Source organism: Neoarius graeffei, chromosome 6, assembly GCF_027579695.1.
Source record: "Neoarius graeffei isolate fNeoGra1 chromosome 6, fNeoGra1.pri, whole genome shotgun sequence".
NCBI classification, from domain to species: Eukaryota; Metazoa; Chordata; class Actinopteri; order Siluriformes; family Ariidae; genus Neoarius; species Neoarius graeffei.
Window position 1 is genome coordinate 32094844 of NC_083574.1, and position 18587 is coordinate 32113430.

At 40.2% G+C, this 18587-nt stretch overlaps 1 protein-coding gene across 2 annotated transcripts in view; it reads left to right on the forward strand.

The window, feature by feature from the left end:
- Positions 1-18587, forward strand: part of kcnk6 (potassium channel, subfamily K, member 6) — a 31962-nt gene that overhangs the window by 4748 nt on the left and 8627 nt on the right. For both annotated transcript variants that reach the window (XM_060923570.1, XM_060923571.1), the window contains exon 2: positions 6626-7021. In XM_060923570.1, coding sequence (XP_060779553.1) covers positions 6626-7021 — 396 coding nt within the window. The remainder of the gene's footprint in view (positions 1-6625; positions 7022-18587) is intronic.

The window sequence follows — 18587 nt, forward strand, 5'->3', positions numbered from 1 at the left end:
CATGCCGCCCCAATATCTGAAGTGTTATTTGTAAAATAACAAAATATCTTGCTCTAGACTTTCAAACAATATTGTAATATTTTAATTTGATCTAATAGTGGATGGTACAATAATTACATTAATACAATAATTACAACCCCGATTCCAAAAAGTTGGGACAAAGTACAAATTGTAAATAAAAACGGAATGCAATAATTTACAAATCTCAAAAACTGATATTGTATTCACAATAGAACATAGACAGCATATCAAATGTTGAAAGTGAGACATTTTGAAATTTCATGCCAAATATTGGCTCATTTGAAATTTCATGACAGCAACACATCTCAAAAAAGTTGGGGCAGGGGCAATAATGGCCCTTTTCCACTACCCTTTTTCAGCTAACTTCAGCCCGACGCGGCTCGCGTTTCGACTATCTAAGAACAGCACGACTCAGCTCGCTTCAGCCCTGCTCAGCCCCCAAAACTCGCACGGTTTTGGAGTGGGGCTGAAGCAAGCCAAACCGAGCTGAGTGAGGCTAGGGGCGTGAGGAGACACTCCCCTGTGCACTGATTGGTGAGGAGGAGTGTCCTCACATGCCCACACACGCCCCGCAAGCACGCTGGGATCTGTAAACACCGTAAACCCGGAAGAAGGAGAATTACGAATTACGAGAATTATGAAGCCTTATGCGCCTCGCCTCATCTATACGCTCTTGCCAGTATCTGTTGGCGTTGTCGGTGACAACAAGCTACAGCACCAAGACCAGCAACACTAACGACTCCATGTCCTCCATGTTTATTGTTTACTCTCCGGGTCGTGAGACTACCGCTTAAAAGGTCACTGATGTCACTGTTTGCGCCGCATAACGACATCACCTGATGTCCACCCACTTTCGCTAACTCCACCCAATGTGTCCACCCACTTCCAGCCAGCACGGTTCAGCGCGGTTGTAGTCGAAATGCAACTCCAACAGCCCCGCTCAGCTCGACTCAGCCCGACTCAGCACGGCACGGCTCAGCCCAACTCAGCCGCGTTGGTGGTGGAAAAGCGGCATAAGAGGCTGGAAAAGTTAAAGGTACAAAAAGGAACAGCTGGAGGACCAAATTGCAACTCATTAGGTCAATTGGCAATAGGTCATTAACATGACTGGGTCTAAAAAGAGCATCTTGGAGTGGCAGCGGCTCTCAGAAGTAATGATGGGAAGAGGATCACCAATCCCCCTAATTCTCCGCCGACAAATAGTGGAGCAATATCAGAAAGGAGTTCGACAGTGTAAAATTGCAAAAAGTTTGAACATATCATCTACAGTCCATAATATCATCAAAGGATTCAGAGAATCTGGAAGAATCTCTGTGCGTAAGGGTCAAGGCCGGAAAACCATACTGGGTGCCCGTGACCTTCGGGCCCTTAGACGGCACTGCATCACATACAGGCATGCTTCTGTATTGGAAATCACAAAATGGGCTCAGGAATATTTCCAGAGAACATTATCTGTGAACACAATTCACCGTGCCATCTGCCGTTGCCAGCTAAAACTCTATAGTTCAAAGAAGCTGTATCTAAACATGATCCAGAAGCGCAGACGTCTTCTCTGGGCCAAGGCTCATTTAAAACGGACTGTGGCAAAGTGGAAAACTGTTCTGTGGTCAGACGAATCAAAATTTGAAGTTCTTTATGGAAATCAGGGACGCCGTGTCATTCGGACTAAAGAGGAGAAGGACGACCCAAGTTATCAGTGCTCAGTTCAGAAGCCTGCATGGTATGGGGTTGCATTAGTGCGTGTGGCATGGGCAGCTTACACATCTGGAAAGACACCATCAATGCTGAAAGGTATATCCAGGTTCTAGAGCAACATATGCTCCCATCCAGACGACGTCTCTTTCAGGGAAGACCTTGCATCTTCCAACATGACAATGCAAAACCACATACTGCATCAATTACAGCATCATGGCTGCGTAGAAGAAGGGTCCGGGTACTGAACTGGCCAGCCTGCAGTCCAGATCTTTCACCCATAGAAAACATTTGGTGCATCATAAAACGGAAGATATGACAAAAAAGACCTAAGACAGTTGAGCAACTAGAACCCTACATTAGACAAGAATGGGTTAACATTCCTATCCCTAAACTTGAGCAACTTGTTTCCTCAGTCCCCAGACGTTTACAGACTGTTGTAAAGAGAAAAGGGGATGTCTCACAGTGGTAAACATGGCCTTGTCCCAACTTTTCTGAGATGTGGTGTTGTCATGAAATTTAAAGTCACCTAATTTTTCTCTTTAAATTATAAATTTTCTCAGTTTAAACATTTGATATGTCATCTATGTTCTATTCTGAATAAAATATGTAATTTTGAAACTTCCACATCATTGCATTCCATTTTTATTTACAATTTGTACTTTGTCCCAACTTTTTTGGAATCGGGGTTGTACATGTACCGGTACAGTACTAGTAGCAGTATTATTGTGCAAACTTTTATTCTCAGGTGCTTTTGGTGTTTGAAGTATTAAGTAGGCGTAAGTATGAAGGGCATTTATGGAGTAAATGCAGTCTGCAGGGGGTAATAATAATAAACTGTATTAAATTACAGATTAAAGTAAAAAGTGCAGCAGAGAGGGGTCAGGTGATTTCTGGCAAATCAGGCTGGTAAGGCGCATGATCAGCTCAGGGACCCTTGCCCCCTCTACACGCAGCCCAGACAGCGAATGGGACCAGCTCCCAGGAAGTGCCGCCTAGTCAAACCCGCCAAGAACTTTCCTAAGGATATGGAGACTCCCCAACAGGGCAGCCTTCTGCATTGTCCACAGAGTGAGAAGAGCTGTGCTTCCGGTGGAAAACCCGGGTACACTCCTAATCTGCGTTAAGAGATCAGAAGATACCAAATCTAGGGCACCGAGAACAATGGGGAGTCTGACAACTTTGTACCTGGGATACAAGCGAGACATTGCATATGCGAGGTCTGCATACTTTGAGTGCTTCTCCTGAATCTTATCAATCACATTGGTGTCAAAAGGGACAGAGAATTCAGTGATGAAAATAATTTAATTGGTTTTGTCAAATAAGACAAGATCAGGTTTGTTGGCTTGTAAATGTTGTAAGCTGTATATGGGCCTGTTCCAGTATAGTTTAAAGCACTCATTTTCCATGACACCCTGTACATGTTCCGGGTCATCCCATGGATGGACCTCAGAGTCAAAGCCACGGGCATGCTGAAGATGGGAATCGAAAACACGGGCCATGCCATTGTGCCTCTTGAGGTAGGAAGTTTGAGCCAAAGCAGGACATCCACTGACAAGATGCTGGACAGTCTCACTAAATTCATTGCACAATCTGCATTTACTATTTACAATTTCCTTTAAAATCACAGTTTGGCGATTTCGGGTGGGAAGTGACTGGTCCTGAGCAGCAAAAAGAAAGCCTTCAGTTTCACTTTTCAGGCCAGCTGACTTCATCCAAGCAAAGGAGTCAGAAGGATTACTATTCTGTTCAACACACTGCACGTAAACATGATGCAGTGGCTTCCTGGAAAGCACCTCCTTAAAGTGTTGACTCTGGGCAGATTTTATGTGTGACTTTATTTGGTTGACACCCATTGCTGTACCATCCAGCAGTACCTTGCCATCAACAAAATCAACATTTACACTGAGTACCTGTCCAACCACCTTGGCACGTTTAAAATAACTATGGAATGCCCTACTTTGGTTATGTATCTTGACATGTGTCGCTAGAGGATAATCAGACAAATAAATATGTGCAAATATACATTTCAATGATTTATTGTGAAGGGCTTCCACATTAATCAAACCACATCCTCCCGAATTGTTTGGCATGTATAAATGATTTAGGGATGAACATGGGTGGTGAGCCCTATTATCTGACATTATTTGTCTGGTGAGGGTGTCAAGGCCACAAATTTCTTGCTGGGTCCAGTCAACAGTGCCAAAAGAATATGAAAGGACTAGCATGGCATAAATGTTAGTGGCTTTGACTTTGTTGCGAGCGTTTAGCTCAGAGCTCCAGATTTTCTTGAGACCAACTTTGTACTCTGTCCTTAGTTTGTCCTTAATATGGGCATTCTGGAGCTTATCTCTCACTTCTAGTCCCAGGTACGTGCACGACTGGCTTTCAACGAGATGTTCAATGACTCCTCCCCCAGATAACTCAACTGACCCATCATCTACAACCTTGCCACGTTTAATATGTGATATGTTGCACTTGTCTAGTCCAAAAGACATGCCAATATCATTTGAAAAGGACTCGAGGAGAATTTGATCTTTCAGGTTGCTTTCTCCTTTGTCAAGGATTTCAAGATCATCCATGTAAAGATGAGTAAGGGGTGTTGGAGATCTGTGCTGTGGGGGTCCTGGATTATTATTATTTTTTTTTTTTCTAACTGCAACAGAACTCATTTAAACTTTTGGTTAGTGGTGTTCTGGCAGTGGTTCAGGGAATAAAACAGGATTATTATATACTACATTGTTGTCAGATGATGACTTTATTTATTGTTCATGTGAACCCCATGCTGCAAACCACAGCATCACAGACCTCCACTTGTAGCAACCTTTTCAACCATGTTAACAGGAAAAAGTGAGTGTCAGTACCACCATAAAATGCCATAAAAGTCACCAGATGCCACCAAATGGGCTCCCTTTTTTCAACGTTTTCAGAGGGGAAAAAGTATGAAAAATTTTTCATACTTTCACGGGAATTAATTAAATTGAGAGAAATTAGCTCAAGTGTGAAAATTGTCAGTGCAGCCACCTTTTTCCTGTGTTCATTTAAGAAACAGGAAGCCAAACCTTTCACAGGAAAATGTAAGGCAGCCCAGAACCCCCCCCCCCCCCCCCCCCAAAAAAAAAAAAAATAAATAAAATAAAATAAATAAACGGATGTCACTACAACATTCTATAAAGTTATGGAAAACAGCCACAAATGACCAAAAATCAGGTTTTGACCAAAATTTTGTTTTTCTGTCAGTAGTATGTTTTAACTTGAACTATATAGAAGTTATTTTATTGAGGCTGCTTTCTAACCTTGCCTTGATTTGCCTCCAAATTATGTTTGCTAAGGAGCCACTGATGACCTCAGTAACTGCAGTCGGTCTGTAAAACCTTATTCCAGCTTTTAAATAATTACATGCCATAGCAAAATGGTCATAAGCCTAAAACATTCAGTTTGTAATCAGATAACAGCTGTCAAAATATCATCTGCAATTTACCTGAGCCAAGACAAAGACAAAAAAATGACCTTAATAACAAGAAATGCGATCAGCAGACCTGAGTTAACTCGATAAACTGATTTACTTATTTCACCGATGTTGGTGTGAAGAGAGAGATTAGTCCTGTGTAGAGGCTTGTGCTTAAATGCTACAAGTGACCTTTTACCTCAGGTGATGAGACAGAGACTGATGTGGATGATGCTGATAATCAAATTAATTATTTCACATTATAAACTTGAATTTAAAATTTGTCATTAAAGGTGTTTTTCCATATATAGGTTAGGTTATAAAGGGTAGGCCTTTCTGCAAAATAGGTGTGTGGGTGGGTGTGGTAGTAGTTCTTTTTCCACTTTAACCCCTTCGGACACAAGGAAAAATGCTATGGAACTTCATGTGTACAATTGTACACGTTATGTCCGAAGGGGTTAAGGTGTCCTCTTTTTTTTTTTTTTTTTTCCACCCGGTTTGAAACTGCGAAAACATTACTTGTGGTTGTGATATTTCAGTTCAGGAAGCCTGTAGTTTTCAGAACTATATATCATATGAAATGTCAAAATTTGGTTTCACAGGCTTTTTCACAAATGTCGATTTCTAGTCTGACTTTTTTTTGTGTGTGTGTGTTAAACTCCTACATCAAAACTTTAGACATTGACAGCAAAATATCTTTAACACTGACATTTTATAAAGAAAAGTTGAGGGGGGAAAAAAGACAAGCTTGTTATCGCTTCCAGGAAATAATAATGACGTTTTCATTTTTGGTTTCTCTTTGTTCTTCCTGATTGTGTTTAAAATGACCAATATTTGTTTAAAAGTATAGTGATGCTAAAAATCCTATTCCACTCATATTCTATACAACATTGTGCTCAGCTCAATTTCTCTACAAAATGCTGTAGAATTATCTCCCCTTTAGCTCTTTGGAAAAGAGAAATGAAAACAAAAGACTTGTGCACAGGGATGTTTTTGTATAGATATGTCAGTCCTTTCAGTTCCCATTTTCAAACTCCCAGTAAAATCAGTCTTTAACCATGTATGCCTAAGGGCTAAAGGTCATGTGTGGTTGACGAGATAACGTTCCCTAGCAGCCTATAGCAAAGACAAGGCTTAAACGTATAGGGATTTACAGAATTTAATTTAGAATTCTCAACATTTTGGACAATTCTAATTTTATAAGCTAATTAAAAAAAAAAAAAAAACGATTGATTTGGAGGATTTGGATCTTGGTTTCCATTAGAATTGTCTTTATTGAATGTTTATCTAGTTAGCGCTGGAATTATTGGTACTGCTGGTAAAAATAGGTTAAAAAATATGGTTGTCATGAATTTGCTCAATCTTGCACTGAACACATGAGAAATTGAACCGTTTATTGAAATCCATTTATTCTCTAAAGTTTTAAATAAATATAAATAAAATATTCTTGTGTGTTTTCTCGAGGTTATGGCAACACCACTCCGCTGTCTGATGTGGGGAAGGCATTCGCCGTTGTGTATGCCTTATTCGGTGTCCCCTTCACCATACTGGTGCTGACGGTATGTGTACAGCACCTCATGGTACCACTGAATCTTCGGCCGGTGGTGTTGTGGAGTCGGCGGTTTGGCTGGCATCCTCACAATGCCAGCGCCCTACACTTTGTCTTCCTGCTCCTGCTGGTCATTGTGATGTTCTTTTTGGTGCCAGCTGCTCTTTTCAGCTACACTGAGGATTCATGGTCATTTTTGGAGGCTATTTATTTCTGCTTCATCTCCCTTTGCGCTATTGGGTTAGGCGACTTTGTTCCAGGCGAGCAGCCCGATCAGAAACTCCGACCACTCTACAAGATCTCTGTTATGGGTAAGTGAATTATTGAACTGATAATATGGTACACTGGTATACTAATTAATATGATAAAATGGTAAGCTATTTATAGTAACCCATGATGGTAAACAGTTTAGGACAGTAGGATTCATTTTGTAGTATATTTTATTCAATTGTATGTACTACAAAAGTACATTTACTGTTTTATCTCATTAAGTACAGCATGTGGTTTTATTGTAGCTGAAAAAGTGGGGAGATTTATGCTGCGTTCAAGTTGAAGTTGCAACTTCCCCTCCTGTAATTCCCCATCTATAATGAATAGAATGACTGACTGAATACGGCCCCTCAACTACTAGTTCCTTCCGTGTTTAGAGTGTGACATCAAATCAACATGGCCATGCACACAATGAACAGTGTAAAGTAGCCCTTCTCAACTTTTAAATGAATTTATAGCGATATCTGCTTTAAATCACTGACGTTTGCCAGCTAGCTTGTTGCTAATCAAAGTCCTTCCCACACCATGTGGCGCATAGGGTGGCGGCGATCTCCGTTTCTGTATCCCTCTGCCTCTTGCCTATTACATAACTAGGGTTACAGTGGGGGGCCAGTCCTCTGGCAACCGCGAGAGTTTGACTCTCCACTCGCATCTGTACTGCAGCGTGCCTTGCCAGATGGCAGTAGGTATCATTTTTATGATGGTCTTTGGTATGACCCGACCGTGAGTAGAACTCTCAATCTCCCGATCGAGAGGCGGACACGCTAACCACTAGGCCAACTCACGGTAACTTGTTGCTAAGCTGCTCGCTATTGTCCACTGTTGTTGCTGTACTGCAATTCAGTCGAAAATATTGCATAAATGTTTCTTCACTATAGCAATAGCTATTCAGGCCTGTAACTGTAAAAGTCTGGTTGAAGAAGCTTTTTATAAGCTTTACATGCTCTATTGGAGCAAATAAGACACACTTTCATGGAGGCATCCATATTTTTTCCACTTTGCGCCTCAAACATCCCAAGGTAAGAAATGACGATATTACAACTTGCACATTCTAATGGTATTTTACAAGAGCTATTTACAAGGCTTCATAAATGCAGCATCAAGCTTGTAACCCTACATTCACGTCAAACGCGGCGAGTGTGTCAAAATTTGCTCACACCGCCCTGCTAACAATGCTGGTAAGTTCATGGACTCTCTGATGTACAGTGGTGCTTGAAAGTTTGTGAACCCTTTAGAATATTCTATATTTCTGCATAAATATGGCCTAAAACATCATCAGATTTTCACACAAGTCCTAAAAGTAGATAAGGAGAACCCAGTTAAACAAATGAGACAAAAATATTATACTTGGTCATTTATTTACTGAGGAAAATGATTTCAATATTACATATGTGAGTGGCAAAAGTATGTGAACCTTTGCTTTCAGTATCTGGTGTGACCCCCTTGTGCAGCAATAACTACAACTAAACGTTTGCAGTAACTTGATCAGTCCTGCACACCAGCTTGGAGGAATTTTAGCCCATTCCTCCGTACAGAACAGCTTCAACTTTAGGATGTTGGTGGGTTTCCTCACGTGAACTGCTCGCTTCAGGTCCTTCCACAACATTTCGATTGGATTAAGGTCACGACTTTGACTTGGCCATTCCAAAACATTAACTTTATTCTTCTTTAACCATTCTTTGGTAGTATGACTTGTGTGATTAGGGTCGTTGTCTTGCTGCATGACCCACCTTCTCTTGAGATTCAGTTCATGGGCAGATGTCCTGACATTTTCCTTTAGAATTCACTGGTATAATTCAGAAATCATTGTTCCATCAATGATGGCAAGCCGTCCTGGCCCAGATGCAGCAAAACAGGCCCAAACCGTGATACTACCACCACCATGTTTCACACATGGGATAAGGTTCTTATGCTGGAATACAGCATTTTCCTTTCTCCAAGCATAACACTTCTCATTTAAACCAAAAAGTTCTATTTTGGTCTCATCCATCCACAAAACATTTTTCCAATATCCGTCTGGCTTGTCCACGTGATCTTTAGCAAACTGCAGACGAGCAGCAATGTTCTTTTTGGAGAGCAGTGGCTTTCTCCTTACAACCCTGCCATGCACACCATTGTTGTTCAGTGTTCTCCTGATGATGGACTCATGAACATTAACATTAGCCAATGTGAGCGAGGCCTTCAGTTGCTTAGAAGTTACCCTGAGGTCCTTTGTGGCCTCGCCGACTATTACACGCCTTGCTCTTGGAGTGATCTTTGTTGGTCGACCACTCCTGGGGAGGGTAACAATGGTCTTGAATTTCCTCCATTTGTACACAATCTGTCTGACTGTGGATTGGTGGCGTCCAAACTCTTTAGAGATGGTTTTGTAACCTTTTCCAGCCTGATGAGCATCAACAACGCTTTTTCTGAGGTCCTCAGAAATCTCCTTTGTTCGTGCCATGATACACTTCCACAAGCATGTGTTGTGAAGATCACACTTTTTGATAGATCCCTGTTCTTTAAATAAAACCGGGTGCCCACTCACACCTGATTGTCATCCCACTGATTGAAAAACACCTGACTCTAATTTCACCTTCAAATTAACTGGTAATCCTAGAGGTTCACATACTTTTGCCACTCACAGATATGTAATATTGGATCATTTTCCTCAATAAATAAATGACCAAGTATAATATTTTTGTCTCATTTGTTTAACTGGGTTCTCTTTATCTACTTTTAGGACTTGTGTGAAAATCTGATGAAGTTTTAGGTCATATTTATGCAGAAATATAGAACATTCTAAAGGGTTCACAAACTTTCAAGCACCACTGTAGATGAAATGGGTGGTTCCAAGGTCGAAGGTCATTTGGAATGCTTCGTCTTGCAAAGTTTATTTAAAAGAGCCATAAAGCAAACACACGTCTCATATCTTAATAAAAATCATTTTTAAAAAATGATAACGTTGGTTGACTAGGGAGACTGGGTAGACATTTTGTTTTTACTTGTTTTATGCCACGTTGTTTAAAAAAAATTGGCAAAAGTGACTGCTTTCATTTTTACGTATCCAACATGCACCTCGTCTCATTATACCTCCCATTCAATAGCATCATTCAAGTCACATTTAAGTAACTAGCCAGTACTCTTTTGCATGCTATGGCGCTTGTTAGCATGCAGTTCTCTCTTATAGATGACTTGCAACCATGTGATCAAATGTGCTATGTCATGAGCATCCACCATGATGGTGGATATAAAATTCAACTAGGATGGCAGCCACTGAAAGCGTGTCTGTAAACAATGCTGAATTTTCTCAGTTTTACCACGATTTGAACAGTCAAGCAAAGATTCGATCCAAAGAGAAGATAAGTACCGTATTTTCCGGACTATACGTCGCTCCGGAGTTTAAGTCGCATCAGCCAAAAAATGCATTATGAAGACGAAAAAAACATATATACGTCGCACCGGACTATAAGTCGCACTTTTTTGAAGGGTTATTCTATCCATAGAATCTGTGATTCTATCTGATAAGCGGCGCGTGGTTACTGCGCGACTGCATTGTTTATTTAATAAACGAACAGCTGAGCAGCTGCCCTGTAAGTAGCCTAGTCTGATTATTTTAAATATCTACTACTATCTTTAATACTATCACTATCGTTATTACTAATAGCCTATATTATTATTATAACTAATATTAGTAGCCTATTACTGATGCATTAATCAGTTTGCTTTTAGAATATTTTTACCGGTAGGGCTTATTATCGCCCCATGGCTCTTTCATCTGTGTTATTAAAGCTGTAGTCATCATCGAGGAGTGTCATTCTTCATTTTTGTCGAATTTTATTTCATCAAATCAGAGGTCAAGTAGGCTATAGGTATATCATCTCCAAAGACAGGTACGGTAGTAAAAACAACCGTCTAGTGAAAAAAAAAAAAAACAACAACAACCGCTTTTAAATCCCCTACTTAAATCCTTAAAATGAGTCATTTAACTCATGTCTTGTGTGATCTGATCTCCAATGGTGAAATAAACCGGCTGTGATGAGTACAGTCTGTTATTTTAGAAGATAAATGTAATATATAATTTAATATATAGACTAATAAAAATTAATATTTTATAATATCACGACATATTACTGTCTGTAACTGTTTGTCACTAAAGCGTTTTCTAAGATCATAATGTCTGATATTATTATTATTATTATTATTATTATTATTATTATTATTATTATTTTACACACACAATAAGCGCATGTGCGTAAAGTTATAGTAAACCATCCCCCGCCTTTTTTTTTTTTTTGAGTCGCCGGACCCACCCACCTCCTGCGTTCTGGGACCTCCCACTTCACAAATTAAGCACTGCCTAAAATCACTACATAACTTATTTAAATAACTATAGGCCTATCATTTAATAATAAAACACAGGTCAATCAAGTTTATCAAGCTGATGATTTCACTCCAAAACAGCAAATCCATTGAATTCCTCATCCTCGGTGTCGCTTCTGAACAACTCTGCCTCCAGCGGCAGATGAAGCGCCGTTTCCTCTTCTTCTGCGTGGCTGTCGTCAGACTCAGCATCAGCTCCAGTTATTCCGCGGTGAAAAAAAAAAAAAACATATATACGTCACACCGGAGTATAAGTCGCATGGCCAGCCGAACCATGAAAAAAAGTGCGACTTATAGTCCGAAAAATACGGTATGTGTGGTTTTGACCCATATTATTTTTAAAAAGTTGGATTTTTCTGAAGGTAAGATGCTTCTACCGACCATCAAGTACCCAGATATCACGTTATATCTGGTTTGGCTGCCGAAGAATCAAGTCCGACCTTGGACGAAACATATCCCATGTTCTGAGTGGGTGCCCAGTCTGGATTGTTTCTATCATATAATTTTGCTGGAGCTCCTAGAAGCGAAATGGTAATATACGTGTTAAAATTATAACACCGACCGAGTGAACTATGACAAGAGAGTGCTCATTTTATAGCAAAATTCTAGCAACACGAAATAAAATTCTTCCATGATGTTCTTGTGAGAGCTTTTGAATCTCACCTGAGATAAAATGATTACTACAAACACGAGCTGTTTTGGTTTTAGCCTCTGTTAGATCAGCCCTGCCGATGTTGTTCAGCCGTGCTCGTCTCCTCTCTGTACTAAGCCTCAGAGTTTCCTTGCCTTCTTTCCGAATCATGGACGGAATTCTAAAAGTACCATGGTCACAAGTACTGTTGTGACCCCAATCATACACAGCACAAAGATATGGCATAATTAATGAACGCTTAGAACAGTGGAAAAACAGAGTTGCACACGCGTGACTGTTTTTATATGGAATGTCGCTTGACCCCGCATTTGTATCTCTGCCAACATGGCCGACAGTCGGGTTTCTATTTTGCTTTAACGTCACTTGCAAGTCAAGGATTTTCACAAAACATATTACACACTTCAGCACCTCACTTGAACACCAACTCGCTTGAAACACCCACCACTGCAATTATCAGTTTCTCCCCCATAATGGGCTACTTGGGAATGTTTTGAATGGAACCAAAATTTACATAACTTCGTCCTTAAAGCCCCCGTCACACTTATTCGGAATTAGCAGGAATCAAGCAGAACCAGCCGGAATGGGAATTTTTCAAAATTTGTGCCACATTCGGGCGGGAATTTCAAACTGACCAACATTCTTACAGCTTTGTAAGAATGCCGTTCGAATACTTAGAATGCACTTCGAACCTGCCTCGAATGATTCTTGCACATTCTGGGTGTATTAGCTTTCGAATGTAGTTGGAACACAGTAGGAATACCTAGAATGCAGTAAGAATGTTAAGAATGCACTTCGAATGCCGTACGAGTGTGGTTCAATTGCTGCCCGAATACCACCCGAAGTCTGGTTGGAAGGTGCCTCGAATGCTGTACAAATTCACCTCAAATCCAGTCAGAACGCTCCCGGAATAGTCGCCGAATATGTTTCGAACGTCTAAGAATTCAAAGACAATGCAGCTCGAATACTTAGAATGTACTTCGAATGTGCTTAGACTGTAACATGAATGTCCCGAGTGTACCAAGAATGCCACCGGAATGGTCCCCGATAGGGTATAAAACGCTGCCAAATCTAGCATTTTCATCAATCTTAGCCCAGACACCATAGAGTATGGACCCCCTGGACCATGTTGCTTTGCTCCAGATTGCTGTCCTCCAGCAAGACCTGCTTGAAAGAGATGTGGAGGAGGCTAGGAGAAGAAACATTAGGAGGAGAAAACCCAGAAGGTATCAGACCCGACCATGGCCGCGGCCAGTGGTGGAGTTCTTGACCTTGGCTCCCTTCTTCCTTGGCGGAATGATGCGAGAAACTTGGGAAACTTTTTAAAACAATAGACAAAAGGTTGATGTTGAGCAGGCGACGACTCAATGCAGACTGAAGTTCCAGCGGCAGCTAGCCATGTTTTTATGCGATTCAGTGGTGGTCTGAATTACATCTGGACTCATTCGAGGGCCAGTCGGAACGTTCCAACTGCATTCGAGATGTATTCGAGTGGCAATTGAAATATTCAGACGGCATTCGAAGTGCATTCCAGCTGAACGATTTTAATATCGAAATAGATTCCGGCAGTAAGAATATTTAGAATGCAGTTAGAATACACTTCAAATGCCATTTGATATTTCTCCTCTTCGAATGCACCTCGAATGTTTTGAGCATGAGCAAAACATTCGGGCCGGCCACAAGAATGGGCCCGAATGTTTGGAATGCACTCCGAATGCAGTCAATTTTTAGACTGCACCTCAAATATCCCGGAATATATGAAGAATTTTCATTCCGACGGCATTCTGCCTCTAGTGTGGCTACTCTTAGTATTCTTTAGAGTGGAGTGCTTCTAAATTTCTGTTGATTGCTGCCAATTTGCATCATAGTTCATAACCATAAAAATTTTTCAACTTTTTTTTTTCTCTTGACTCCCCCACTGCCCAGAATGTACCATCAACCATCTCTCCACCAATAGACACTAGTTCACATAGAAAATGAATGACTTGCAGTCATTTTGATGCTTTTGTCATGTTTAGTGTGAACGAAGGGTATGGGTTTGTAACAAATGTCGCTATAGTAAACATGTGCTCTACTTAAAGTAATGATGGATGTAATTTCTCTTTACTTAATTCTTGCAGTTCTTGACCTGATATGGATTACTACAGTTGTGGAATAGGGCTGTTGACTGTGTTTTTATTATATATTATTACTGCTTGATCTCAAACACATTAAAAAAAAATCAAGAAATTGCACTAATTAACTTTTGACGAGGCACATCTGTTAATTGAAAAGCATTCCAGGTGACCATCTCATGAAGCTTTTTAAGATAATGCCAATAGTGTGTAAAGTGTCATCATAGTAAACGGTGGCTATTTTGAAGAATCTAAAATATGAAACACATTTTGTTAAATGCTTTTTCATTTACCACATAATTCCATATATGTTTCATGTGTTATTTCATAGGTTTAATGTCTTCAGTATTGTTCTACAATGTAGAAAATAGTCAAGATACAGAAAAAATGATGCATGAACAGGTGTATCCAAACTTTTGACTTGTAAATACAGTATGTGGCCAAAAGTGTGTGAATACCTGACCATCACACACGTGCTTTTTGAACATCCCATTTTGGACCTAGTTTTTATACAACCCCCAGTTCCAAAAAAAGTTGGGACACTGCGTAAAACACAAATAAAAACAGAATGTGAATATTTGCAAATCTTGGAAACTCTATATTTCATTGAAAATAGTACAAAGACAACATATCAAATGTTGAAACTTGTATATATTTTTTAAATGGATGCTCCTTTTGAATTTGATGTCGGCAACACATTTCAGAAAACTTGGGACAGGAGCAACAAAAAAACCTGAAAAAGTTGTTTAATGCTTTTAAAAAAATTGTTTAATTGGCAACAGATCAGTAACATGATTGGGTATAAAAAGAGCATCCCAGAGAGGCTGAGTCTCTCAGAAGTAAAGATGCGGAAAGGTTCATTGCACCGTGAAAGACTGCGTGGGCAAATTTGGGGATCATATCATCTGTGGTACATAATATCATTAAAAGATTCAGAGAATCTGGAGAAATCTCTCTATGCAAGAGATAAGACTGAAAACTGACATTGGATGCCTGTGATCTTCAGGCCCTCAGGCGACACTGCATTAAAAGCAGACATGTGTCTGTCGTGGAAATCACTGTATGGGCTCAGGAACACTTCACAAAACCAACGTCTGTGAAAACAGTTCATTACTGCATCCACAAATGCAAGTTAAAACCAGATATAAACAATGTCCAGAAACACCGCCACCTTTGGGCCTGAGATCTTTTACGATGGACTGAGGCGAGGTGGAAAATTGTCCCGAGGTCTGAGGAATCAAAATCAGAAATTCTTTTTAGAAATGGACACCACGTCCTCCAGGCTAAAGAGGAAAGGGACCATCCAGCTTATCAGTGCACAGTTTAAAAGCCAGCATATGTGATGGTATGAGGGTGCATTAGTGCACATGACATGGGTAGCTTGTACATCTGGGAAGGCATCATTAATGCTGAATGATATAAACACGTTTCAGAGCAATATGCAGCCATCCAGACAAAATCTTTTTCAGGGAAGGCCTTCCTTCTTTCAGCAAGACCACTTTCTGACCAAACCACTTTCTGCACATATTAAAACTGCATGGCTCTGTAGTAAAAGAGTCCGGGTGCTAAACTGGCCTGCCTGCAGTCCAGACGTGTCTCCCATTTAAAACATTTGGTGCATTATGAAGCGCAAAATACGGCAAAGGAGACCCTGAACTGTTGAGCAACTGAAATTGTATATCGGGCAAGAATGTGACAGCATTTCTCTTTCAAAACTACAGCAGTTGGTCTCCTCAGTTCCCAAATGTTTAGAGTGTTAAAAGTAGAGGTGATGCAACACAGTGGTAAACATGCCCCTGTCCCAACTTTTTTGAAACGTGTTGCTGACCTCAGTCAAAATGAGCATATATTTTTCAAAAAACAATAATTTCTCAGTTTCAATAGTGCAAATAGCCTTTGCACTATTTTCAATGAAATATAGGGTTCCCATGATTTGCAAATTATCACATTCTGTTTTTATTTACAGTTTACACAGCATCCCAACGTTTTTGGAATTGTTGTTAACCTCCACTCTGCTGGAAAGGCCTTTCACTGTATTTTGGCATGTGGTTTTGGGGATTTGTCCATTCAGCCTCAAGAGCATTAGTGAACTCAGGCACTTAGGTGAGAAGGCCTGGGGCACAATCAGCAGTCAACAGTAAGGTTGAGGTCAGGGCTCTGTGCAGGTCACTTGAGTTCTTCCATTCCAACTTTGTTCTTCCAGTCTTCATGGACCTCTCTTTGTGCACAGGGGCATTGTCAAGCTGGAACAGAATTAGACCCTGTTGTAATAGTACAGCATACAAATTGTGTTTCCAACTTTGTGGCAACAGTTTGGGGGGAAAAACCAAATATGGGTGTGATCGTCAGGTGTCCACAAACTTTTGACCATATAGTGTATGCATAAATTAGAAACTCGTTCTACAGTGGTGCTTGAAAGTTTGTGAACCCTTTAAAATTTTCTATATTTCTGCATAAATATGACCTAAAACATCAGATTTTCACACAAATCTTAAAATTAGATAAAGAGAACCCAGTTAAACAAATGAGACAAAAATATTATACTTAGTCATTTATTTATTGAGGAAAATGATCCAATATTACATATCTGTGAGTAGCAAAAGTATGTGAACCTCTAGGATTAACAGTTAATTTAAAGGTGAAATTAGACTCTGGTGTTTTCAATCAATGGGATGACAATCAGGTGTGAGTGGGCACCCTGTTTTATTTAAAGAACAGGGATCTATCAAAGTCTGATCTTCACAACACATGTTTGTGGAAGTGTATCATGGCACGAACAAAGGAGATTTCTGAGGAACTCAGAAAAAGTGTTGTTGATGCTCATCAGGCTGGAAAAGGTTACAAAACCATCTCTAAAGAGTTTGGACTCCACCAATCCACAATCGGACAGATTGTGTACAAATGGAGGAAATTCAAGACCATTGTTACCCTCCCCAGGAGTGGTCGACCAACAAAGATCACTCCAAGAACAAGGCGTGTAATAGCCGGCGAGGTCACAAAGGACCCCAGGGTAACTTCTAAGCAACTGAAGGCTTCTCTCATATTGGCTAATGTTAATGTTCATGAGTCCACCATCAGGAGAACACTGAACAACAATGGTGTGCATGGCAGGGTTGCAAGGAGAAAGCCACTGCTCTCCAAAAATAACATTGCTGCTCATCTCCAGTTTGCTAAAGATCACGTGGACATGCCAGAAGGCTATTGGAAAAATGTTTTGTGGATGGATGAGACCAAAATAGAAATTTTTGGTTTAAATGAGAAGTGTTATGTTTGGAGAAAGGAAGACACTGCATTCTAGTATAAGAACCTTATCCCATGTGTGAAACATGGTGGTGGTAGTATCGTGGTTTGGGCCTGTTTTGCTGCATCTGGGCCAGGATGGCTTGCCATCATTGATGGAACAATGAATTCTGAATTATACCAGCAAATTCTAAAGGAAAATGTCAGGACATCTGTCCATGAACTGAATCCCAAGAGAAGGTGGGTCATGCAGCAAGACAATGACCCTAAGCACACAAGTCGTTCTACCAAAGAATGGTTAAAGAAGAATAAAGTTAATGTTTTGGAATGGCCAAGTCAAAGTCCTGACCTTAATCTAATCAAAATGTTGTGGAAGGACCTGAAGCGAGCAGTTCATGTGAGGAAACCCACCAACATCCCAGCGTTGAAGCTGTTCTGTACGGAGGAATGGGCTAAAATTCCTCCAAGCCAATGTGCAGGACTGATCAACAGTTACTGGAAACGTTTAGTTGCAGTTATTGCTGCACAAGGGGGTCACACCAGATACTGAAAGCAAAGGTTCACATACTTTTGCCACTCACAGATATGTAATATTGGATCATTTTCATCAATAAATAAATGACCAAGTATAATATTTTTGTCTCATTTGTTTAACTGGGTTCTCTTTATCTACTTTTAGGACTTGTGTGAAAATCTGATTGATTGTTTTTAGATCATATTTATGCGGAAATATAGAAAATTCTAAAGGGTTCACAAACTTTCAAGCACCACTGTACCTATGAAAATGCCTTACCCGAGTTAACTGCGCAAGTGCATAATGGATCATTTGCTATTTCATACACACCCATAAATGTATGCTGCCACCAAATGAATTGGTTTGCTGTCTTTTTAGACAAAGAAATAAGGTTATTTTTCTAATATTTTGTAATATTCATGCACTTGTCAGCTAGGCTTCATTTGCCTCTATGATACGTGTCATCATGTGTGTTGATTTAGGTTTGAGTATCTATAATAATGTATTACCACCAAACACTAAGGGAAGCACACATTTATGCTGGTAGGATATTCTCTCAAGGTAGGACAAAATAACAGCTGTGGTTATAAATTTTATGCTCTGTGTAGGAAAATGTTTGAGGCAGGAAAAAAATTTCAGAACACTACTATGCTCAGGGTATTCATATTTCTGAAGTGTAGATATTTCACCAGAGATGCCGATGCTACATCGTCACGCCTCTGGGTGCT